The sequence below is a fragment of the Drosophila grimshawi genome, unplaced genomic scaffold, assembly GCF_018153295.1.
Source record: "Drosophila grimshawi isolate 15287-2541.00 unplaced genomic scaffold, ASM1815329v1 contig_44, whole genome shotgun sequence".
NCBI classification, from domain to species: domain Eukaryota; kingdom Metazoa; phylum Arthropoda; class Insecta; order Diptera; family Drosophilidae; genus Drosophila; species Drosophila grimshawi.
The window spans coordinates 8,874,397-8,900,420 of NW_025063240.1; the positions used below are offsets into that span (position 1 = coordinate 8,874,397).

Sequence of the window (26,024 nt, forward strand, 5' to 3'; positions counted from 1 at the left end):
CTCTAGCTTTCATTGCAAAATTTCATTTCCGCACAGGACTGTCAGGTAATGTGCAAATATCTCCCCAGCAGCCCTGTCGCTGTTTTTGACAATTTTCATGTTTCAATATTTCATTATATGCAGCAGCAAAACCAAACCATTGTCGTTTTTGTTGCTTTTGGTTCTGCTACAAAATTATTTATGCATAATGTGGGCGAGGTGGCAGTGGATTAAAAGGTGGGGTACTTTAATGCTCTCATATCCGCTGTGCTAACAAAAAGCATCCCCGCATATCAAAACTGCCTTGGCTTAATGCATACACGGTCAATGGTTATTCAGTGTCATTTACGGTTAGAAATTGCCCACTTTGATCGATTATGTAGAAGAGTGTAGATGTTTCGGCAAAATGTTTACGGCGGATGGCGTAGAATATAAATATACTCGTTATAAAAACTATTCCGCCCACATCATTAACTGGCATCGTACTCAACTCAATGACATTTTTTGGCATTCGTCTCACAGTTTCAGCTAAATGATGAAATATGTTGGAAACCGATCTGAAAGTGCACAGTGTATCACTCTCTCTTTCTCTGTATCTCTCTCTCTCTCTCTTTCTCTTTATCTCTCTTTGACCTTTCTCTCCAAACATTTCTTTCTGAATTGAAGTTCCTAATTTGAACTCGGGCAACAGTTTGGCAACTGGACGTACCCCAAAAACAAAACAAAAACACGAAACAGCAATGGGTGTGGACTGTGTGGGGAGGGGGGAGTCGCGCTCTCCAAGTGGACTCAAGAGACGTGGCAACGTGGCGTTAATGACAGAATAAAACGAAATCCAAACATAAATTACGCGCTTATCAATTTCATTTATCTTTTGGATTTCTTGGCCACTCGCTGCTAGCGTTTCGCTTTTATTTTGATGGTTTTGTAATTGAGTAATAAACTTTGGCATCGTTTCGCTTTTGCGTTTCACCAAAGTTCGCCAGAGTTCGACGTAGCCTTGCCAACCAATCGAAATAGTAGAGGCCATAATAAATTCGAAAGTTTCTCTCTTTTCTTATTTTGCAAGCCATAATGAGGCAAAGCAATTGCCCAGATAAGCACAGTCAAGTCGAGGAAGTTGCAGTTGTGCTATATTCACTTACTGTCCAATAGACACTGCTCTAACAACATTTATTGTTTTCGGCGCCTTCGATAAGCGTCCATAAAAATAGCCATTATCAAAAATTTACTACTACTTTTGGCCTGTTAATGAGTTTCAATCGCTGTAGTTTGTATAGAGAAACAGAGAGAGAGAGAGAGAGACAGAAAGAGACAGAGAGAGAATTCTTAAGCTGCCAGACTTTAATAGCCTGCAACACAGGCTATTTATCAGAACTCTCCAAGCAACCCCCAAAATGCTTAACCCGATTTTACAGTTTATGGCCAATCAGTCAACTAGACATCCAACTAAGCAAATAAGCAACCCCCATGCTTACTCCTTACTATCCAATAGCCATCAAATCATGCGAGTGCATATCTCCATAATCAAAGCAATTTATTTCAATTAAATTTAAAACAGCAAATAAATCTTCAAAACATGTGGAGTGTATATGTATATATAACTACATGATATACATGTGTATATATTCTATATACACAGAATTCCCCTTAAAGCCCTTCACAGCTTAGTCGAGAGTTCGCCGGGTCTCCACAAGCAGCCTTGCCGGAAATTGACGACTATCAGTGTGCAAATCAAAATTGTTGGTCATTGTCGCAATGCGCCTAAAATGACACACAATAAATTTTTATTTGCCGCTATATTAAATTTTATTTTACCCGAACTACAGCTCGAGCACAGACAGGACTATCAGACTATCCACGGGACACACAAGGACTATGATCTATACGAGTAGCTCCAGCGGACCGTCTGGCATTTGTCTGGCATTATCCATATAAACACAGTCCCACCCTCTCTGTTAGTCAGTTTGCTGTATGCGTGATAACTACAAACATGCCTGGGGAGGGGGCGTGGCACATTCGGTTGCCTTTGGCAAAAAGCGTTCGTCGTCTGACGACTGCCGCGGAAAAAGGCAAATTCATCAATTACTTAATATAATTACTTTTGGCTTTCGGATTATGCATATACACCAACATTCTCACACACACACAGAAACAGGGAGAGAAACAGTGAGAGAGAGACAGAGAGGGAGAGATAGGGAGATGGGGAGAGAGAAATATATATACACGCACCCGGACAGTGGCAAAAAGCATTGCATACTGCGCTGCCTTTGGCGGCATAGCCAGCATTAATTCTTAATATAATAAATTGTAGCCAGTCGGCAGTGGCATCCATCCAGTCGTATTTCCCCCAGCCCTTGTGGCCATTGCCCCCCTCCCTCTGCACAATCCCCTTTTCAGAGCAGCGGCCACAAAAACGGCAACCAATGCGAATGTTCGGTTCTATCTGACTTCGTTTGGCCCGCACGGTTTGACTTGACCGGGCATCAGGCTGTGTACAGGATGGATGATGCCAGTGTAACTCCATACTCGCAATTACCAGTAGCTCTGATAAAATTAACAGACTCACCCGGCGCACTCGACGTAAACGCGAACCCCAAAAGAGAAAAGTGTTTGGAACATGATGGGCGTCTCTGGCAGCCTATTTGCCATATTAATGGCTTTTAAAGTGCAACGCAACCGGCGTGTAAAATAAAATATACGCATAGAATGAATGTTCACACTATTCCAATCGTAAAAGTATATAATTTTGATCCATAAACAAGAATCAAACGCCAATGGGGTTTGCCTTCAAGTTAGTAAATCCAAATATGACCCAATCATTAATCGAAAATGTGACTTTAATTTGATTATATATGCGAACACATTGTGGACATGTGTTTCCCCTATTTAATGTCATAAACTGTGCCCATTTTGGGCATCGTTTTATTGGCATATAAATTGTCATAGTTTGAACAATGTTTCAGTTAATAATACAACATTAATGTATTTATTGGCAGCGAAGCTCATAAAAAGCGCGCATTAAAAGCAATTAATTTCAAACTATGCCAAAGCCATGTCTATATACATATTTATTATATAATAAAATGTTACAAAAGATAAACTATTGAATTTAATTCAATTGGAATTGATGTTGGACTGTCAGGAAAAACGCTCTAAATTACTTAATTGCATCACAAATATTAATTTCATAAATTTGAAATTGTTAAATATATTTTTTTAATATTTATTGCAGTAGATATTTAATGACCTCAGATGCATTCAATTAAAACAATTAAATGTCATAAAAATAGCAAAGTGCATAATGATTCATAAATAATGCCACAATTTAGGAAACGCAAAAAATTTTCGAATGCAAATATGAAATATTTTGCAATATATATTAAAGCAATTGAATTGTTGCAGCAGCTGTGCTTTTAACACTGGATAACCAGTGGAGTGTACAGAAGTTAAATTGCGTATTTTCTTAACTTATTTATTTGTTAAATATAGCGCAAAAACATTTGTTCTGTCGCTCAATGCTAGCGGGACTGAAATAATGTCATGCGTTGGACTCGTATTTGCTCCAGCACCAATAACACACAACATATGCGCATGTGTGTATGGATGCGTGTATGTGTGTGTGTATGTATATATAGTGTGTATGCTAAGAGAGAGCAAATATAATATGCAACGGAACGGATGCGTGGTTCATTAAATATGCGCCATGAAGCCTGGCAAGCAGACGAGTGCTCAAAAGTATGCAATTGAATTTAAATATTGCAAGTGGCCCTCTGCATGCACATGTGTGATAGACACTCACACACACACACATACACACTCATGTGGCATAGTGGTGCTTTAGTGGACGCCATGTTTTCGTCGTTGCTTGCGTTAATTAACACAAGCATTATTACAAATTGACCAACCAAACTTTAATTGTTGCACATTTGGGTACCTTTCGCAGCGCCTGCCCCTTCCCTGCTATGCCGTATGAGTAACATAAAAACATAATATAATTATAAATTGATGGCACCCTGATAACTATCATTTTATTTTTATTTTTATTTTAATCCTCAATCCAAAAGATGGCCGCTTTATGTCGTTTCTGAGCCGTAGTCAACAAAACACGTCTAAGTCATTATTCACATTGTTGAATTCATCTTGTTATTAGCAAATTGCATATGCTGGCTGCTGTGCCTACTTAAAGTCGACGACCTAAATGTATTGTTTCGAAATGGAATATTGGGAAAACCACAAATGGGCTTTTATAAAGAGTGTGCATTAATTTCAATTAATTGCGATAAGGCTGACAATGTTTATTGACTATAAAATAAGCAGCCGTCATTATAGGGGTAGGTGAAGTTGGCGCATTATAGCCATAACCGCAATGTAAATGGCCAACAAAATCGCAAAAAATTATGAAAATGATGATCAAAATCGACATTGCAGTAATTTAAATTAAATGCATTAAAATTTTAATAAAACCGTATAATAAAAAAATAATGATTGCAGAAAACAACAAAGACAACAAATAAACAATAATTATAATAATAAAAACAACGAAATTGTAGCTGTGCAAAAAAAATACAATTGCAATAAATATGGAAGCGCTTTCCAGTTCATTAAATTGAAAACAAAAGGGGACCGCCAGCATTTATTTTACCTGTTAAATTCAGCAGGCCCCAAACAAGCAAATAAACCAACAAACAAACATTTCATTTCATTTAAATGCGTTTTTAAAATACTCACACATATTTCACAATGTGTTTAAAGCTGGCTTTATCGCAATTATTGCCATTAGTTTGACAAACGATGCCGCAAAATTATGCAGCATTTGAAGCTAATTAAATTTAGGAGCGGAAATGCCAAGTGATTAAGCAGAGCGGCTGATCCTTCTGCTGCTTTTAATCACCACAACAAAAAAACAGCTGCAATTAAAGAGTTTTTGTAATTCCAAACGCTTAAAAGTATGCTATACAAATTGTGTGCACCCGTAAAAAACACAGCAACGACATTTTGGACACAGACACACACATACACTCTCACGTGACGTAGCAAACATCATCGCAATCACTCCCTGTCTCTCTCCCATAACTGTCTGTCTCTGCCGCTCGGCCTCAGAGTCTGCTTTCAATGTGCCGCGGTTTAATTGGTCCAAAAATTGCACGTCAACGTAGATAAATTTTTATTTGAAAAAGTTTATTAAACATTTGCTTTGTGCAGGCAGCGCACGTAGCTGCCACGCCCACTAGATGGCCATGACTATTCGTATGTGTGTGCGCCTTCTTTATTCCCTCCCCCCACCACCCTGTTCCTCTCTCTCTCTCTCGCTGTGTACAATTGTCCTCTGGTCGCTTGTAGCCATTGGCGTTTTTTATTTCAAACTTTTTAACAGTTGCTTTTTGGCATTGCCTTCAATTTGGATTCTCCTGTTTATTTTATTTTATTTTATTTCTTTTTTTTTTTGGAATTTTTGTTATTGAAAAAGTTTTGAGATTTGTAAAAAAAAAGAATATGCTAAAGTTTTGCCTTGTAATTACATACAGCACCCACATACACATACTCTAAATAAAAATAAAATTTTGCCACTGGCAACGGTATGAAATGGTCAGTTCAAATGTTCCGACGCGTCGCTAATGAAAACGTCGAGAATATTGTATATGCTGAATACATACAAACATCTATAGAATAATTTGTGCAAAATTTGATCACGTATTTGAACCTACTACAAATTTGCACGGTTGCAATGTTGTGTACGAGTTTTAATTGTAAAATTCGTGGAGTGCTTGGATGCCTCCTTTTGGGGTCGTTACTTGCTAATAAGTAATAAGGCAATGGCTTTGGTGGGTTGCCACAAAATTTTAATTAAACGTAGCCAAAAGCAATATTTGGCCACGTCAAACAATCAAAATACATAAACTAAACTTAAGCTCGACACTGATAAGCCCGGCATTAAACGGCTAAAGGTAAACACCCCAAAAACTGAGCTCGGGACTAACTTGGCAAACAAAAGACGACAACGGACCACGGACCACGGACCTCGCTGAAAACTTATTTATGCGGCGCTCTTTGCGTTGTCTGCCGCTCTTAGAGAGCTCAAATTGTTATCAAATAATTTATGCGTCTCACCTGCAACAACAAATTAAGTTTTGTAACTCGCCCAAATCGACAACAAGAACAACAACAACAATAAGAACACAACAGAAACAAGAGGAATAACCAGACCAATACAAAGGCAGCGAGTAATCCACGTGCCTTCCAATTTTAACTCATTAACTGGGAGCGAAGTGCTGCCAGCTCCGTCCCCTTCACTCGCTGCTTGCCGCCAGCTGGCCATTAAAAGACTTATTTTCACACTTGCATAAACTCATTTAGTGCGAGAGCAAACTGAAAATTGTCTGCACAAAAGGTAAGGAACCCCTTACTCCCCTATCGCCGCCCGCACAATACTCGTCACCTTATCACACGGCACGTTGGACACGTTCGCAGTGCAAGAGAGAGAGACAGAGAGAGAGAGAGAGTGAGAGAGATAGATAGAGAGAGAACGGGAAAGCAGAGCAGAGCGCATCGTGACATAAAATTAATGCCCAACCGACAATTTTAATCGGCAACAATTTTTGTCTTGAGTTATAGCCCAAGACGAACGGCAACATCGCACCCCCGGACGAGGTCGCGAAAACTTTACTCCAAAAGATTTTCAAGCTTTCGGCAACAAAGGGAAGGAGGTACAACAAGAGGGAGAGTGTGTGTGTGAGAGAGAGAGAGAGAGAGACATACAGACAGCCGGATGCGTATATTTAGAACTTATTAAATTGCTATAATTTATACGACTTATCTGGTGGGTGGCGTGGCGTCTTCGTCTCTGAAGTCTGCAACGTCGCATGCCTGCCTGGCTGCCTGCTTGCCTGGTTGAGTGCCTCGAGGGTTGCTTCGCACTCGTAAAATACTGAGCGAACAAAAAAAAAATCTCATTGCATAGCTACAGGCGCGCACACGGCATGAACCTGCGACAGTTCGGGGCAATGGCAATTAATTTACATGCAAATCGCGCCAAAAGTTTTTTACCTCCACGCGCCCAGCGACTGCTATAAAAAATCCACTGTCTGCACAGCGTCTTAAAGTGTGCGTTGCTTAAGGGCTACCACACAGCCTTCACCCAACACACACACACACAGAGACAGATACACACACACACACACTTGATTAGTGCGCCGCCTGCTTAAAACAATATGGCGAGGACGAAGGACTACGACCCTTTTGGGACAGCGAGTCGCGTGCGTCGATGTCGACAGGTTGCCGCACCGTTAGACGATCCAACTTCTTTAAAGTCCTCTTTGTTCCTGTCATTGTTGTTGTTGTGGCCCCTTCTTGCTGTACGGCCTAACAAATTGCAATATTTTTTCCTCCATTTTGTGCTGCTGTTTGATTTATTGTACAAGAACAATAGGAGCAACGCTGAACGAGCGCACATTAAACATTTAGAAATGAGTTTAAAGTTTTAAATGGAATTTTTGATTACACGCAAGTGCGGCGTGGGCGGGCAAGGAAAGAGGTTCCACTAAGAGAGAGAGAGAGAGAGAGAGAGAAGGGGCGTAGCAACCTAGAACAATTTGCCACTCATTTAAATTAGCGTAATTGCTAAAGAGAGATTATTAGACTTAGTGAGGGGCCTATATAAGGAAAGAGCATGCTAAGTGAACAGCTCCAAATGGGATATCATTTAATGGACACTTAAAAATAAGATTGAAATTGTACATTTTATGACCCATATGAGTTCCTGCTGCATGCCATGTTGCCCAACTTAATAGCATTTGCCACGATTTGCAGGACCATTCGTAAGCTCCCCAGCTGCTCCAGGTCTCATTTTGTCAATCCATCACAATCCCTTTTGCCCATCTCCATTCCTTGACAACCCTCTTATGACAGCATAACATTAGCATTTCCCTCCTACCATCTCATCTCTCCGGCTCCTGCTCCTGCTCCTGATCCACTCAACCTCAACCCATTCGCAGTTTGGGTAAATCTCTAAAACTCCAAACACTTTGTATTTACAATAAATTTGTATCTGCTGCGCGCTTGCGCTTGCTCTTCGTTTCTTTTTCAATTTACAGAACACAAAACGCGGCCATTAAACGCTTTAAAATCAACATAAGCTTCACGAGGACAGGGGCAATAAAGTCGATCCAAAAATTGCTTCCTCCGCACATTAAATCCAACAACATGGCGAACCCCAAAATCGTTCTACATGCCTAAATTCCTTTACACAGCAACACATACAAACACAACACACAATACACACACACACAGAGACACACACACACCCACACATATACATACACAATTATTGTGCTTTGCACACAAAACGCAGCAAAAGTAAACGAAACACTTTACCATACTTCTGGCTCTTCCCCCACCACCCCTGTCATCTCCCCTGCTACGCTCTCTGCCCACTTAATACTTAAATGCAAACGTGTAAATTATGTGATTTTTCCCCGGCGGCCATGTTTGTTTGCAAACTCCATTACCAACATGGCGGGAGCTTCCTTTAGCCTCGACATCCTCCCCTCCCACCGCCGCCACTACCATCACCTCCCGTTGCCACCACCGCCGCCGTCACCTGTTTGTTTCGAGAAATCGTCGCTCTTTACCATTAAAACCAAACAAAAACGCAAGAAAAAAAACCGAACCGAGTACCCCTTTTATGTGTTTTTCATGTACTTTTATTTGATTGTCGCACGCTTCGGCGCCTGGCAGGGAAGCCAGATAGATGGGCTGAGGGGGCGGAGTGTATGGGTATAGTGCTGGAATTTATAGCTCTATTTTAGTGCTTAAAATATTAGCAAATGTTCATTAACGACTATGCAAATTGGCCTTAGTCAGGCTCACTTAAAACACTCTGCAGAGTCCAGGCAATTACTCAAAAATACTTAACACACAATTGACGATAAGAAAAGTCTTAACTACCCACTTTAAATGTTCCACAATCCATTAAAGTCTAGCCAAGTACCGTTTTGGAAGAGAATTTTAATTTATACCTCGTCTGCTTGGATATTCTTCAATAAAAAATGTTTAGAAGACATCATATTTCAATAGCGGTTACTCATAAATTGGCCGTCAGGTAAAGCAGAGCCAAATTAAATCTAGAATCTCCATCCCCGGATCTAAAGTGTTTATTGCACAACACCTTGGCCAAACACATAAAATATAAATTTGTAATTTTAATATTATTAAAAATGTTAAATTGCATGCAGCATAAATCTCATTTGTGCTTGTGGACAGGTCTGGTGTGGGGATGATAGTCAAAGTGCGTCAGCTTGTTGGCATTATTGTTGCCCAGGGGTTGAGACAAAAACACACTGACACATCCCAACACACACACACTCACGCACAAATATATGTGCACATTATACAATAACCATTACTGGCAGCTGTGTTTGCCACACTATTTTTATTGTCCCCCTTTTTGTGTGTTGCTTTAATTTAAGCGATTCGCTTTGGGTTCATAAAACAGCCGATGGCGTTCTCCCTCAAAGTTTTCATAAAAATGTAAATGTAATAAAATTACTTGTTAAAACCAATGATTAAAGCCTTAAGTAAATCCATATTAAATGCATTAAAGCATAGACCATAAGGTAAAAGCTATCCTTAGAGTTTTTAATTAAAATCATTTCGACCACAACTAACCATTTTCATTGATTGGCCTTTTAAATTGACTTGGCCAGCATTTGATAAATTATTAAAATTACTAAAGCGTACAGGGCTTTCTACGCATACAGAAGCAAATTGGAATATATATTTAAAGGTTTTACAACTGAGCTGCAAGCAAATCAATAACATTCTGATTGTGCTGTTGGAAATTCAAGCAGCTAATAAGTATCATCGTTTCAAGCCAAGCCCAGCGTTAAGGGCGCTTGCCATTTATTTAATGAGGCAGCTGCAGAAAGCACTTTCATCGTGAAAGCTATCTGTTGGTCCCCCCTTTAGACTGCTGTTTTTTAAAAGCACCCAAAGCCCATTAACTTGTGTGAATTTATTTCAGCAATTGCCGGCACCGACTACCGACTGCTATTATGCGTTCGTTAATTATTCACACACATACACCCACACACTCACACACACACATCCCTGCTCACATCCCGAATCGCAACACGTTTTGGTCATAAAAATCGCCCCCTACAAATGGCACGCCCCCTAACGAGGCAACTAGCTTGAAAAGAGGCAAAGCGCTTAGCCTTTGGTCCCTAATACAAATGTCTCTGCGAATCTATGGACATTTATGCATTCCTTCAGCAACACCCCCAAACTCACCCTCATATACACATCAGTATATATGTATGAGGGAGCAGCTTGACATTAAATAAATCTAGCATCCCATAGAAGCTTAGTGGGTAACTTTAATACACCCACACACGCACACACACACACACACACACATAAAAAATGACGCAGACATTATTCACGCTATCATTGCACACAGAGAAACAGGCAGACAGACCAGGAGGAGGTGGAGGTGGAAGTGGGGGTGGCGCAAGTCGACCCATTCATAATGGAAATACTTTGACCATATTAATTTTGGTTTACCCAACTTCAGCTGTGGCGATTAATGCTTGCTTGGATTTGTCGCCCTATTCCACATTCATTTGCCACAAGTTGCACGGAATTTTCGTAGCTTTGAGTAGCAACGAAATATAGAATTAGAACCGAACAAACTAGCTATGATAAGATTGTAGAATTTGAGCAAGAATTTTAACAATTCGACTTTCAAATATCGAATTCTCTTTATTTATTTTAATAAGATTACAATGTCTGCCATTCAGCAAGTATTGTATTTTCCTTATTGATGGAATCAAGTCAAAAACTGCCCGCTTTGACCAGGCGAAGCACATTTGAAAGATGAATTGAATGCCGCACCCTTTTATACTATTTCGATCAACTCACTTTCACAATTCCAGCTTCAGTTTGCATTCACAATACACATACACACAGATGTATGTTTTCATTTCCGTATCATACACACACATACACACACACACAACGGTCTAGTGACTGTTCGTTCCCCGGGCTCTATTTAAGCGCTCGCCCTGCCGCTTCACGTCACCGTCGGCATAATCGAATTATCATCATGGCGTCAACAAATGATTTCAACTTATGCTGCTACTGCTCGCCATTTGCCCTCCTGGTGCTGGCACTGTCAACGGTCTCTGGCACAGAACGGTCCCACAGCCACAGTCCCTTTTTTGCATCACTTCACTGGCCACCGCAGTGGAACCTTTCCGCCATCTTCTTTTCTATTTTTGCTTGTTTTTTTTTTTTTTTTTTGTACCGCTTTCCGTATTGTCAACGTCATTGTCACTGGTCACTTTCCCTGCTTACCACATTCGTTCATTCGCTTTTCCGTTTCGTTTCGTTTCCTTCATTCGTTCGTTTTGGCTTTATTTTATTTCATTTTATTCATTTCTTTTTTTTTTTTTTGCTATTTTGTCATCGATTGTTTGAGGTTATGTTGAATGTCAGTTTGTTATCCTTGTACAAATCCTTTTATACAAATGAAATTTGCACCAAATAGCGATAAGCAAAATACAATAGTATCGACGTTGGTTTATTTTACCAGTGGATTAGTGGCTGGAGGGTTAAACATCACCGAGTGAGCTGTGACTTTAATGCATCTCTGTTGCCAAATAATGTGTTATAAATATGTTTTAGCTGATTAGCTACATGCTACATACGTGCATAATTGATGACTAAACGCATTTATCGCTCTTACTTGCAGATATTAACAAAGGGTCACCAATCGATTACAAGAGCGGATCGGCCTGTTCCACACCCACAAAAGACACTCTCAAAGGGGGCTACGATCGCAGCACGCAAGGCTGCATGGGTCCGGTGCTGCCGCCAAGGAGCATGAACGGAATGCCCACGCATCATTATTCGGCGCCGATGAACTTCCGGAAGGATCTGGCCGCACGCTGCTCAGCCAACTGGTTGAGCATTGCCGCATTGTCCGGCTTTGCGGTGCTCTGCTTTCTGCTGATCCTGCTCACAAGCATCGGCACCCTGCAATGGTCGCCATCGGCACCCTGCACAGTACTAGTCGGCAACGAGGCCTCCGAGGTCACGGCGGCCAAGAGCACAAACACTGATATATCCAAGTTGCACAACGCATCGGTACGCGCGAAAAATGGACAAGGCATTGGCATCGTTCAGGGACAGGCTGGCGGAGGAGGCGCAACGGCAACTGTTACAACGGCCACATCGAACAGTGGGACGGCTCAAGGACTACAGTCGACCTCATCCTCGTCCGCGGAGTCAACATCATCGGCAGCGGCAGCTACCGCAACGTCCTCCTCTCAATCTTCGCTTGCGCCATCGACGTCACTATCCTCATCCTTGGCAAATGCCAATAATGGAGGTAATTATGCACAACTTTTAATTATTTTTAAATGAGTTTCCGTAAGTTTTAAAAAAGTGCGAGAAGTGAAACGGACAAAAAAGAAGATAAAGAGAGAGAAAGAGAATGAAAGAGGATAAAACGTATTTAGTGTTTAGCGCCCACTAATAAAATTTCTTTTTTTTTCGATTTCCAGTTAAAAGTTTTCTTTCTTTGCATTTAACAAAGATTCCTGCGAGACTTAGTTCCGTACTCTTGATTATTTATAGTCTATGCTTTAAATTGGGTACACAAAATGAGCAAAAGTTGCAGCTTCTAACCAGTTCAAATAAGCAACTCAATAATCAAATCAATACATCCAACACAGACTGCTTATCCATCATTCTGTGTGAGCGCATCGATCAAATGTACAACTTGCTCGTTAAAATGTGTGTTATCCTAGTCAAATACTCTCCATTTGACAGTATAAATAAATGTAGAACACACATAAATAACATAAACGAGTATCAATAAATACATTCAAAAACTGTATTTATATACACATATATTGCAAAGAGTTTCCCGCTCCAGGTTTATTGACAAAACGTCAGCAAATTAAAAGAACTCTGGTTTATTTCACAGTATATGATTTTTTTATTTTGGCCCAAACTTGTCCAAAAGAGGATTGGATATTTGTGCTGTCTATTTTTAGGTCAAATGGAAAACACATGACACTTAACATTTGGCAATTAAGCTGTCAAATGTTGACATAACCCTCTTTTGCACACTTACTATTTCGCAATCTCTCTCTCTCTCTCTGTCTCTCTGTCTCTTGCAATTTCTCAGTCTATGCCAATCATGACCATATCAACCCGCTAGAAATAGCCCGTGGCTGTCACCGCAATCTGTCAGCTTTTTACCCACACACGCTAATCTTTAAATGCAATGAACATTTTGAATTGAATTAAAAATACATTTTATGCTTAATTTGAGTAAAAAGTGGATTGCTCCAAATGGGGAAGGTTACCTCTCAAAAAGCTAACCACAATGAAGGTACAAAGTAATATCGCTCTCTAACTCTGCTCCTCCGAATACCTGTAGCAAGTCAAGGCGGCACAAGAGCAGTGTCAACAAGGCTGTCTGTCAACGAGGCTGCTCACAACCAGCGACATAAGCGTCGCCATAGACGGAGTTTAATGGAGTGGCAGGGGGGGCGGCATGATTTTGATTTTGATGTTGATGCTGATGCTGATGATGATGTTGCTGCAGAAACTTTTAGCGACTTAATTACAAGCGCCAGTGGAGTCCATGTACAAAAGAATTTGGCTGTTACCACACCAGCGAAATCCATAGATGAGTCCGTTGATATACAACAGCAGCCCGACGAGGCAATGGAAACAGTCATCTCTCCGGGAGCCAGACATAGCAATTACGATAAAACTCTGCACAACATCGATGGCATATTGAAACTCGAGCAGAACGTTGCTGATAGCTTTATGGATGATATTAGTGACTATGATTATGAAGCTGAAACTGAAACTGAAGATGAAAAGAAGGAGGCAACTATGGGGACAACAGTGCCTAAGACTAGGCAACAATTTGGCAAATCATTAAACTTCAATTTGCTTAAGGCAGCAGGTAAGACGCTTGCCAAGCCGAGACGGAAGCGTAAGCAGCAGCTCGACGAATCCAAAGAGACTAGCGATGCCATCAGCGTTGAGTCAGATACAGAGGCAAGCGGCATTTCTCCTGTTGTTATTGATGACTATAATCAAACTGACAGCGACAGCAACAACAACAGCGACGACAAGGGCGAGGGTGCGGACTCAATGCTGACAACGACGTTGGCAAGTGACAACGATGACATTGTTGAAATCGACACCAGGAGCAGCGCGAGCACGGAAAACACTAAGGGGACGTCCTCAACCGACAACGTTATTGAAAATGATTTTCAAATCAAACAGAACCTGAAGCAGAAACCTGCCGCTGCTGCTGCTGCTGATGATAACAATAATGAGCGTGATTTAGCCGACAACTATGAGTCGAATACGAAGAAGAAGAACGAGAACCAGGAGCAGGAGCAGGAGCAGTCAACTCCACCCCCACTAAGCATAAATCAAACTGGGTCCGACTTAATGCTGAGCGATGCGGCACTTTTCGACGATAATGATGACGATATCGATATAGTCAAATTAGATGCAGCGCCCACCTCCAATGAGGTGGACCTATACAAAACGGCTGTCGAGCAGCCTAAGGAAAAGCCGCCTCAGCCTCAGATTCAGCCAACTAGTGAAAATGAGGTTCTGAAGCAGCAGAAGAATGACGAGAATGTTGTCCCAGCCCATTTGACACCATTAAAGCCATATGTTAGCGAACGCTTCGATCGTCCCAGTAAACGTATTCTGGTCAATCTGACCATTGCCACCGACGACGGAAATGATTCGATTTACACGCTCCAAGTCGCTGTGCCAACTGGCGGCGGCCCTCAACATTTGGAGCAGATACTGACCCATGAGCATGCAGTCCATGATGAGGACAATAATATTGAGAGCATTGGCTCCTGTGTGCCCGAGCCGCCACCACGTATGCCCGATTGCCCCTGCAGCTGCCTGAGCCATTCACCAACTTCGTCCTCTTTCGTGGACCACAACGACATTAGCCAAGTTGACATTGACTCCGCCAACTCGATGGCAGCCAAGCCGCACGTAGAGGCCACAACAATTTTAAACCATGTCTCGACTGATAATGAAAACGACCAATTTGCATCTACCACTGCATCCCAAACCGATACTAACTCCTTTAGCACTGAGTTTGATAACTACACTGATACGGTTACTGTTGCTGATGTACGTTCTGATGAAAAGTTTGCATGTCCCGATGTTATGCCTATACTCATACTGGAAGGTGATTGTACTGTCTGCTCTAACTGCTAACCCCACTTAAAGTGCTTATAATTAACACATCGACTGACCTAATTAATAACTACTATAAGGCTGTACAGCTAACTTTTAACTTTTAGGCTAATGCTCCTTTAACAAATTCATTTTCATAACAGGGAATTGCTTGCCCTTCTATAAACACATCATAACCCCTCATAATAGCCGCATCTGTACAAAGTACCTTCAAGCATGAATATATGACATAAACCTACGGCCATGTAAATTTTGAAAACAAAAAAACGTCATTGACTAAGTAATATGTCTCAGCGAACCTCCACAAACACACATAGAATTGGCAAGGATTGATCTCAAGGATCGTCTTTACATATTATATATATATTTTACATAGCATATAAATATTTCATTATCACCAGAAAATCCTCATAAAATGACGACAACTAACCCAAACTTGAATTGTTTTTGTTTTTCTGTCGACCAAATCACTGCTCACAAATGCTGCACTCTTGTCGCGCTTATATCGAATACGCTCCGATCCAGGTGCTCGCACGTTCCCCGCACGTAGTTTTCCACCGGATGGCACTACCTTTGGCCAGATTACTTTGGGCCAGAAACTGACAAAGGAGATACAACCGTACAGCTATTGGAACATGCAATTCTATCAATCGGAGCCCGCCTACGTTAAGTTTGACTACACCATTCCGAGGGGTGCATCGATTGGAGTCTATGGGCGTCGTAACGCTTTGCCCACCCACACGCAGTACCATTTCAAGGAGGTGCTAAGTGGCTTTAGTGCCAGCACACGTACTGCCAGGGCAGCACACGTAAGTAGCCCACCTGCTCGTCGATGTTTTGTCTAATGCATTAACTAACTGATTACCACTTTTATGTGCATTTCATGGATCACCTAATCGCTACACATCACACATATATATGTTCAACGCACATGACTTAATCGGGATCTCGCTCGCTCGCTCGCTCGCTTGCTTGTTTGCTTGCCAATGTCAGCTTTCGATAACGCGTGAGGTGACTCGGTATATGGAACCGGGACATTGGTTTGTCTCGCTCTACAACGATGATGGGGATTTGCAGGAATTGACTTTCTATGCAGCTATTGCCGAGGACATGACTCAAAACTGCCCCAACGGGTGCTCAGGCAATGGCCAGTGCTTGCTGGGCCATTGCCAATGCAATCCCGGCTTTGGTGGCGATGATTGCAGTGAGAGTGTCTGTCCAGTGCTATGCTCCCAGCATGGCGAGTACATCAACGGCGAGTGTATTTGTAATCCGGGCTGGAAGGGCAAGGAGTGTTCGCTTAGGCACGACGAGTGCGAGGTGGCCGACTGCAATGGTCATGGTCACTGCGTCAGCGGCAAGTGCCAATGCATGCGTGGCTATAAGGGAAAATTCTGTGAAGAAGGTAGAAACCACATAGTCGAACACCCAACCCAAGACTCTTCCCCCATACCCAGTTTTCCCAGTTCTCCGTGCGTAACTTGTTTAATTCAATTACTGAAACACTATCAATTTCTTATTTTAGTGGACTGCCCACATCCAAATTGCTCGGGACATGGCTTTTGCGCTGACGGCACCTGCATTTGCAAGAAGGGCTGGAAAGGTACCGATTGCGCCACCATGGACCAGGATGCCCTGCAATGCCTACCCGACTGCTCCGGTCATGGCAACTTTGATCTGGACACACAGACCTGCACTTGCGTGGCAAAGTGGAGCGGCGACGATTGTTCCAAGGAGCTGTGTGATCTTGACTGCGGCCAGCATGGTCGCTGCGAGGGCGATGCCTGCGCCTGTGACCCCGAATGGGGTGGCGATTACTGCAATACGAAGCTCTGCGACAGCCGTTGCAACGAGCATGGCCAGTGCAAGAATGGAACCTGCCTGTGTGTAACCGGATGGAATGGCAAGCACTGCACCATCGAGGGTTGTCCCAGCAGCTGTGCCGGACATGGACAGTGTCGGGTGAGCGGCGAAGGTCAATGGGAATGCCGCTGCTACGATGGTTGGGACGGACCGGACTGTGGCATAGCCTTGGAGCTCAACTGTGGCGATAGCAAGGACAATGACAAGGGTAAGTAAAAAGACAGTTTATTTGTTTATGTACCGCCAATAATCAATGTTATTGTCTCCACTAGACGGCCTGGTTGACTGTGAGGATCCAGAGTGCTGTGCCAGCCACGTCTGTAAAACATCCCAGCTATGTGTCTCTGCACCCAAACCCATTGATGTTCTACTCAGGAAACAGCCACCGGCAATAACGGCCTCATTCTTTGAGCGCATGAAATTCCTGATCGACGAGAGCAGTCTGCAGAACTATGCCAAGCTGGAGACCTTTAACGAGAGGTAGGTGCTTCCTTGTAGCCAATTTGCTGCTCATCGTTTTTAGTTTAATTGGAGAAACAAAAAATTGTCGGCAAAGTTAAAGACTGTGTATAGTTTCCAGAATTGGCAACGGGCCCGTTGAGGAGCCCGATCTTTTAAACCATATTTCCTGTATAATATAAAACATTTAGCTGGATCAAATAATAATCAAAATAGTTTGCATAATTAATATTTATATATGTTTATATATTTACGTTTTTCGTTTTCGTGCCCTCGTCTAAAACAAATCCTGAAAATAAAGCAAAAACAATTCCGTACACAAATCCCAAATCCCATTAAAAATCTTGTAAATAAATCCCTAAATGTCCTATGTTCAAAACTTACCCATCAAAACTAAAACTAAACAAACCAAATCAAATCTACAATATGTATTCAAAGCATTCTTAAGGTACCATAAATAAGTATTCATTTAAATGGAGAGAATTTTAAGTATATATATATAACGTAAGATTAACTTTTAAGTACACCTTTCACAAGGAGTGAATATCATAAATCACTAAATCCCTAAAATACATACTGCTCCCATAATCTTCCGATTCCTAAATAAGCTCAAGGGTTCTTGTGAAGGGTCGCTGCTAGTTTCGGTGTCGATCGAAATCAATGATATTTTATTTGGTCAAGGGGTTTCCAACAAAACACAAACAATTTTAACTAGTAAAAGATAAAAACCAAAAAAAAAAAAACAAAAAAAAGAAAACAACGACAACCATGCTAATTCAATTATTTTTCTCTCTGCTCTCTTTTTCTTCTCATCACGCGTGCCCTTAATCCGAATACAAATTAAATAAATACCTAATCACTATAACTACTACTCGCTCCTCCTCATACAACTACTACTACTACTACTACTACAACTACTCGCTACTAAATCCCATCACAAAATACAAACACAAACGAACGTTGCGCAAACGAATTCCAAATGCTTTGTATTAACTAACGAATTCTATATTCGCTATTTGTTCTCGCTATAAATCAAAATCATTTACTAACAGCATTTTTTGGAATTATTTCAATGCAAGGTAAGCAAGCGAAAAACCGGTACTAAAATAATACTAAAACTACTACTACTAATACTGATACTCGATGGTTGTTTGGTACACTCATTTCATTTATTCAACTGTTAAGTTTCTTATATATTTTATTCCTTGAATACATTTACATTATATTTTATAGCGTAGTTCTATAAATATTTCAATAAGATGATTTGGTAGTTGATTTTACTTTAATACACACACACATACACACACACACACACACTTGTGGGATCGTCAATGAATTTATTTGTACTTTACTCTACTCGCCAGACAACCAATCAAATAATTTGGGGTTTTCATTTATCATACGTATAAGCTAAACAAATGTCGTACTTACATAGGTCAATGCTAGGTCACATACAAATATATATACATATACATACTATATTGTTCAAATTGTAAACCTTTGTGTGTTGATACGAGTCTTATGTTATGTGCGTGTGAATTTGTTATTTATTTGTACTTATATCGCATTATTTGTTAACTAAAGTAGTTAAAGCGAATCTTAAATTCGATATGCTTGTTAGCCACATTTGTAGCTGTAGTTCACCCCCTAGTGAAATATCATTACAAGACCCGACTAACTTATTGCTTTTGTCACTTTTCCAACAGCCGATCGGCCGTTATTCGTGGACGCGTTGTCACCTCCCTGGGCATGGGGCTGGTGGGCGTGCGTGTCTCCACGACGACTCTACTTGAGGGCTTTACCCTAACCCGCGACGACGGATGGTTCGATCTGATGGTCAATGGCGGCGGAGCAGTCACTCTGCAATTTGGACGTGCCCCGTTCCGGCCACAGTCACGCATTGTCCAAGTGCCATGGAACGAGGTCGTCATCATCGATGTGATGGTGATGAGCATGTCTGAGGAAAAGGGTCTGGCAACGACAACAACGCACACTTGTTTCTCGCACGATTACGATCAAATGAAGCCGGTTGTGTTGGCTTCGTGGAAGCATGGTTTCCAGGGCGCCTGTCCCGACCGCAGCGCCATACTGGCCGAGTCGCAAGTGATTCAGGAATCCCTACAGATACCCGGCACAGGTCTGAATCTGGTATACCACTCCTCACGCGCTGCTGGCTACTTGTCGACGATCAAACTACAATTGACGCCGGATACGATACCCGCATCGTTGCATCTGATTCATCTGCGCATTACCATCGAGGGTATTCTGTTTGATCGCGTCTTTGAGGCTGATCCGGGCATCAAGTTCACCTATGCTTGGAATCGCTTAAACATATACAGACAGCGTGTCTATGGCATCACGACAGCCGTAGTCAAGGTGGGATATCAGTATACGGACTGCAAGGACACCGTCTGGGATATACAGACAACCAAGCTGAGTGGACACGACATGTCAATATCTGAGGTTGGTGGCTGGAATTTGGACATCCATCATCGCTACAACTTCCACGAGGGCATTCTGCAGAAGGGCGACGGTTCCAACATCTATTTGCGCAACAAGCCCCGCATTATTCTGACCACGATGGGTGATGGCCATCAGCGTCCGCTGGAATGCCAAGACTGCGACGGTCTGGCCATGAAGCAGCGTCTGCTCGCACCAGTTGCTTTGGCCGCCGCTCCCGATGGCAGTCTTTTCGTTGGCGATTTCAACTATATTCGCCGCATAATGACTGATGGCAGTATTCGCACCGTTGTCAAGCTGAATGCCACGCGTGTCTCCTATCGCTACCACATGGCTCTTAGTCCGCTCGACGGCACACTGTACGTATCCGATCCCGAATCGCATCAGATTATACGTGTGCGCGACATCAATGACTACTCGCAGCCGGAACAGAACTGGGAAGCGGTTGTGGGTTCCGGTGAGCGTTGCTTGCCCGGCGACGAGGCCCACTGTGGTGACGGGGCCCTTGCCAAGGATGCCAAACTGGCCTATCCCAAAGGCATTGCCATATCCAGCGACAATATCCTGTATTTTGCTGATGGCACCAATATCCGCATGGTAGATCGTGATGGCATCGTTAGCACCCTTATTGGAAACCATATGCACAAGTCACACTGGAAGCCCATCCCTTGTGAGGGCACACTCAAGCTGGAGGAAATGCATTTACGCTGGCCCACAGAGCTCGCTGTCTCGCCCATGGACAACACCCTGCACATCATTGACGATCACATGATCCTGCGGATGACACCCGATGGACGAGTCCGCGTCATATCTGGTCGTCCACTGCATTGCGCTAGTGCGTCCACAGCCTACGATACGGATCTGGCCACTCACGCCACTCTCGTTATGCCACAATCGATTGCCTTCGGCCCGCTCGGCGAACTCTTCGTCGCGGAGAGCGACTCTCAGCGCATCAATCGGGTTCGCGTTATTGGCACAGATGGACGCATTTCGTCGTTTGCTGGCGCCGAGTCCAAGTGCAATTGTCTGGAACGTGGCTGCGATTGCTTTGAGGCCGATCATTATTTAGCCACCAGTGCAAAATTCAACACCATTGCCGCCCTGTCAGTCACTCCAGATGGACACGTGCACATTGCCGATCAGGCCAACTATCGCATACGCTCCGTCATGTCTAGCATACCAGAGGCGAGTCCTTCTCGCGAGTACGAAATATACGCACCGGATATGCAGGAGATATATATCTTCAATAGATTTGGACAGCATGTCTCCACGCGCAACATTCTCACAGGAGAAACGACCTACGTCTTCACGTACAACGTCAACACATCGAATGGAAAACTCAGCACCGTCACTGATGCGGCTGGCAACAAGGTCTTCCTGCTGCGCGACTACACTTCTCAAGTGAATTCCATTGAGAATACCAAGGGTCAGAAGTGCCGTCTGCGCATGACTCGCATGAAGATGCTGCACGAGCTGAGCACACCCGACAACTACAATGTCACCTACGAGTACCACGGACCGACAGGACTGCTGAAGACCAAACTGGACTCCACTGGACGTTCCTATGTGTACAATTATGATGAGTTTGGCCGACTAACTTCAGCTGTCACACCAACTGGCAGAGTCATTGAGCTCAACTTTGATTTAAGTGTAAAGGGCGCCCAAGTGAAGGTATCGGAGAATGCACAAAAGGAGATAACCATGCTCATACAGGGCTCCACAGTTATCGTTAAGAATGGAGCCGCAGAATCACGCACAACCGTCGACATGGATGGCTCAACGACGAGCATCACACCCTGGGGACACAATTTACAAATGGAAGTTGTACCCTACACAATTCTGGCCGAGCAGAGTCCACTGCTGGGCGAGAGCTATCCAGTGCCAGCTAGGCAACGCACAGAGATTGCCGGAGATCTGGCAAATCGCTTCGAATGGCGCTACTTTGTGCGACGCCAGCAGCCACTGAACCAGGGCAAACAAAACAAGGGAGCCCCACGGCCAGTCACTGAAGTTGGCCGCAAGCTGCGTGTCAACGGCGACAATGTGCTGACCCTGGAATATGATCGTGAAACGCAATCGGTTGTTGTAATGGTTGATGACAAGCAGGAGCTTCTTAATGTGACCTACGATCGCACTTCGCGTCCGGTTAGCTTCCGTCCGCAGTCGGGTGATTATGCGGATGTTGATTTGGAATACGATCGCTTTGGGCGACTGGTCAGCTGGAAATGGGGCGTGCTGCAGGAAGCCTACACCTTTGATCGCAATGGACGCTTGAATGAGATCAAGTATGGCGATGGTTCGTCGATGGTTTATACATTCAAGGACATGTTTGGCTCGCTGCCACTGAAAGTGACCACACCACGACGATCAGACTATCTATTGCAATATGATGATGCTGGTGCTCTGCAGAGTTTGACAACACCACGGGGTCACATCCACTCGTTCTCGCTGCAGACGTCACTTGGCTTCTTCAAGTATCAGTACTACTCGCCTATTAATCGTCATCCATTCGAAATTCTTTACAACGATGAGGGTCAGATTCTTGCCAAAATACATCCACATCAGTCTGGCAAAGTGGCATTCGTGCATGATGCTGCAGGACGACTAGAAACCATATTGGCCGGACTTTCAAGTACCCATTATACTTATCAGGAAACGACCAGCCTAGTGAAATCCGTTGAGGTGCAAGAGCCAGGCTTTGAGCTGCGCAGGGAGTTCAAATATCACGCCGGTATCCTTAAGGACGAGAAGTTAAGGTTCGGCTCAAAGAACTCACTGGCATCGGCCCACTACAAGTATGCGTACGATGGCAACGCTCGCTTGAGCGGCATTGAGATGGCCATCGATGACAAGGAGTTGCCCACCACACGCTACAAGTACAGCCAGAATCTGGGCCAACTTGAAGTCGTACAGGATTTGAAGATCACACGCAACGCTTTCAATCGCACCGTGATTCAGGACTCGGCCAAACAGTTCTTCACCATTGTGGACTATGATCAGCATGGACGTGTGAAGAGCGTGCTAATGAACATTAAGAGCTTCGATGTATTCCGCTTAGAGCTCGACTACGATCTGCGTAATCGCATCAAGTCCCAGAAGACAACCTTTGGCAGATCGACGGCCTTTGACAAAATCAACTACAATGCGGATGGACATGTCATTGAAGTCCTGGGCACCAACAACTGGAAGTATCTGTACGATGAAAACGGCAACACCGTTGGCATTGTCGATCAGGGCGAGAAGATAAACCTGGGCTACGACATTGGCGACAGAGTCATTAAAGTGGGCGATGTGGAGTTCAATAATTATGATGCACGTGGCTTTGTTGTTCGACGAGGCGAGCAGAAATACAGGTACAACAATCGAGGACAATTGATCCATGCCTTCGAGCGAGATCGGTTCCAGAGTTGGTACTACTACGATGATCGGAGCCGCCTCGTTGCCTGGCACGACAGCAAGGGCAACGTCACACAATACTACTATGCAAACCCCAAGACACCGAAACTGGTCACACACGTTCACTTCCCCAAGCTGGGCAAGACGATGAAGTTCTACTACGACGATCGGGACATGCTGATCGCCTTGGAACAGGCCGAACTACGATACTATGTGGCAACTGATCAGAATGGTTCTCCATTGGCCTTCTTCGACATGAACGGGGCCATTGTTAAAGAGGTGAAGCGCAATCCATTCGGGCGCACCATTAAGGATACCAAGCCGGACTTCTTTGTACCCATCGATTTCCATGGTGGACTGATCGATCCGCACACCAAACTAATCTACACAGAACAGAGACAATACGATTCGACTGTGGGTCAATGGATGACACCACTTTGGGAAACTCTGGCCACCGAAATGTCAAATCCCACGGATGTCTTCATCTACAGATATCACAATAATGATCCCATTAATCGTAACAAGCCACAGAATTATATGATCGACTTGGATGCCTGGTTGCAGCTCTTCGGCTACGAACTGAACAACATGCAGAGCAACAGGTACACCAAACAAACCCAGTACACGCCACAGGCCACCATCAAGTCGAACACACTGGCACCCGACTTTGGTGTCATCTCGGGCCTGGAGTGCATCGTCGAGAAGACCAACGAGAAGTTTAGCGACTTTGATTTTGCACCCAAGCCACTGCTCAAAATGGAGCCCAAGATGCGCAATCTATTGCCACGTGTCAGCTATCGTCGCGCCGTGTTTGGAGAGGGTGTTCTACTCTCGAGGATTGGTGGACGTGCCCTGGTCAGTGTGGTGGATGGCTCCAATAGTGTCGTACAGGATGTGGTTAGCTCTGTGTTCAACAACTCTTACTTCCTGGATCTGCACTTCAGCATACATGATCAGGATGTGTTCTACTTTGTCAAGGATAACGTTCTCAAGCTGCGCGACGATAACGAGGAGCTGCGTCGCCTTGGTGGCATGTTCAACATATCAACACACGAGATCAGCGATCACGGTGGCAGTGCTGCTAAGGAGCTACGCCTACATGGCCCCGAGGCAGTGGTAATCATCAAGTACGGTGTGGATCCCGAGCAAGAGCGACATCGCATACTCAAGCATGCCCACAAGAGGGCAGTTGAGCGTGCCTGGGAGCTGGAGAAGCAGCTGGTTGCAGCCGGATTCCAGGGCCGTGGCGACTGGACAGAGGAGGAGAAAGAGGAGCTCATTCAGCACGGTGATGTGGATGGCTGGATTGGCATTGACATCCATAGCATACACAAGTATCCACAGCTGGCAGACGATCCCGGAAATGTGGCCTTCCAGCGCGATGCCAAGCGTAAGCGGCGCAAGACTGGCAACAGCCATCGGATCGGCTCCAATCGGCGACAGCAGAAATATGGAGAGCTGAACGCGTGAGTGGAGGAGGAGGAGCTGGAGAGTGAAGCTGCAGATGAAGCAACGGAAGAGTATGACGGGCCGGAGGACTACTTGATAGCTGTGGGCAAGGCTGTTCGCAGAACAAGCAGCGAGGCAGCCGAGGAGCAGATTTTGTAATTACTTAGGTGAAATACAGCAGCGATAGGCGATAAGCACCAAGCACACCCAAAAAAAAGAAAAAACATCACGACACAACAACACACAGAATACACTTCAATTTAACTCATTAATATAAACTTTAATCGCGTTTAAAGTTGAATATTAGTCACAAAGCAAACCCACAAAAATATCGAGACGAACAAAACCAAGAAAACCACGTAAATTTCGAAATATATGTATATGTACACCAGAACAAACAAAAATATATATGTATGTATGTTGATGTTGAGTTTAAGGTAACAATAGGGATATGTTTAGTCCACGTGTAACATTAAATGTAATTTTTTAAAATTTGAATATCATATGCAAAACAAGCACTTGGTTCACAAGACAACCAGGCTATCCGTGCAGAATATACGACAGAGAGGCGTCAATAATATATAAACGAAAACTTTACTTCGGGCATATAGATTAGTATACATAATAATGACAAAAAAAAAACATAAAACAAAGATAACTACACAAACAAAAGCTGTACAATTCCTTGATGACAGGCAACGTTTGCTTGGAGCCGAAATGCCAAGTAAACCGCCCACTTTCGTTTAGTCTACAGAAGTCTAATTAGCCAGTTGCATTCGATGTCAAACAAGTATTACAAACAACAACAAAACAAAAAAAAAACAAAAGAAATTATGCATACTCGAATAAGTAAAATATTAATATAAATCATAAATAAATGTAAAAAGTTGAAAGAGTCCCCAGCAAAATCAAAACAAAAAATAAATAAATAAAAAAAGAAAAGCGCAAGAAGAGAAGAAAAAAAAAATAACAAATGATATACAGATACAGATACAAATGTAGTATCCCCTAGCCTAGCCCGTACTCTTCGTATGGTAAAAACGAACTTAAAATGCTGCTTCATTTTCGTAAATGCTTTGTATATTGTACATACATACTACATACATATAAACAACTACAATACTTAACTATGCTTTAACACTCAGCGCGCCATTTTG

At 43.2% G+C, this 26,024-nt stretch overlaps 1 protein-coding gene across 4 annotated transcripts in view; it reads left to right on the top strand.

Moving 5' to 3' along the window:
* The window catches only part of LOC6558521 (teneurin-m), a 141,649-nt gene extending 116,138 nt beyond the window's left edge, over nt 1-25,511 (top strand). The window contains exons 3-10 of one of the 4 annotated variants that reach the window (XM_032743415.1): nt 11,732-12,370; nt 13,430-15,232; nt 15,766-16,049; nt 16,234-16,645; nt 16,766-17,311; nt 17,376-17,583; nt 18,615-18,641; nt 19,269-25,511. In XM_032743415.1, coding sequence (XP_032599306.1) covers nt 11,732-12,370; nt 13,430-15,232; nt 15,766-16,049; nt 16,234-16,645; nt 16,766-17,311; nt 17,376-17,583; nt 18,615-18,641; nt 19,269-24,888 — 9,539 coding nt within the window. In that variant the 3' untranslated portion in view covers nt 24,889-25,511. The remainder of the gene's footprint in view (nt 1-11,731; nt 12,371-13,429; nt 15,233-15,765; nt 16,050-16,233; nt 16,646-16,765; nt 17,312-17,375; nt 17,584-18,614; nt 18,642-19,268) is intronic. The other 3 variants (XM_001984792.2, XM_032743416.1, XM_032743417.1) reach the window with 3 other exon arrangements.
* Nucleotides 25,512-26,024: the final 513 nt, after the last annotated feature.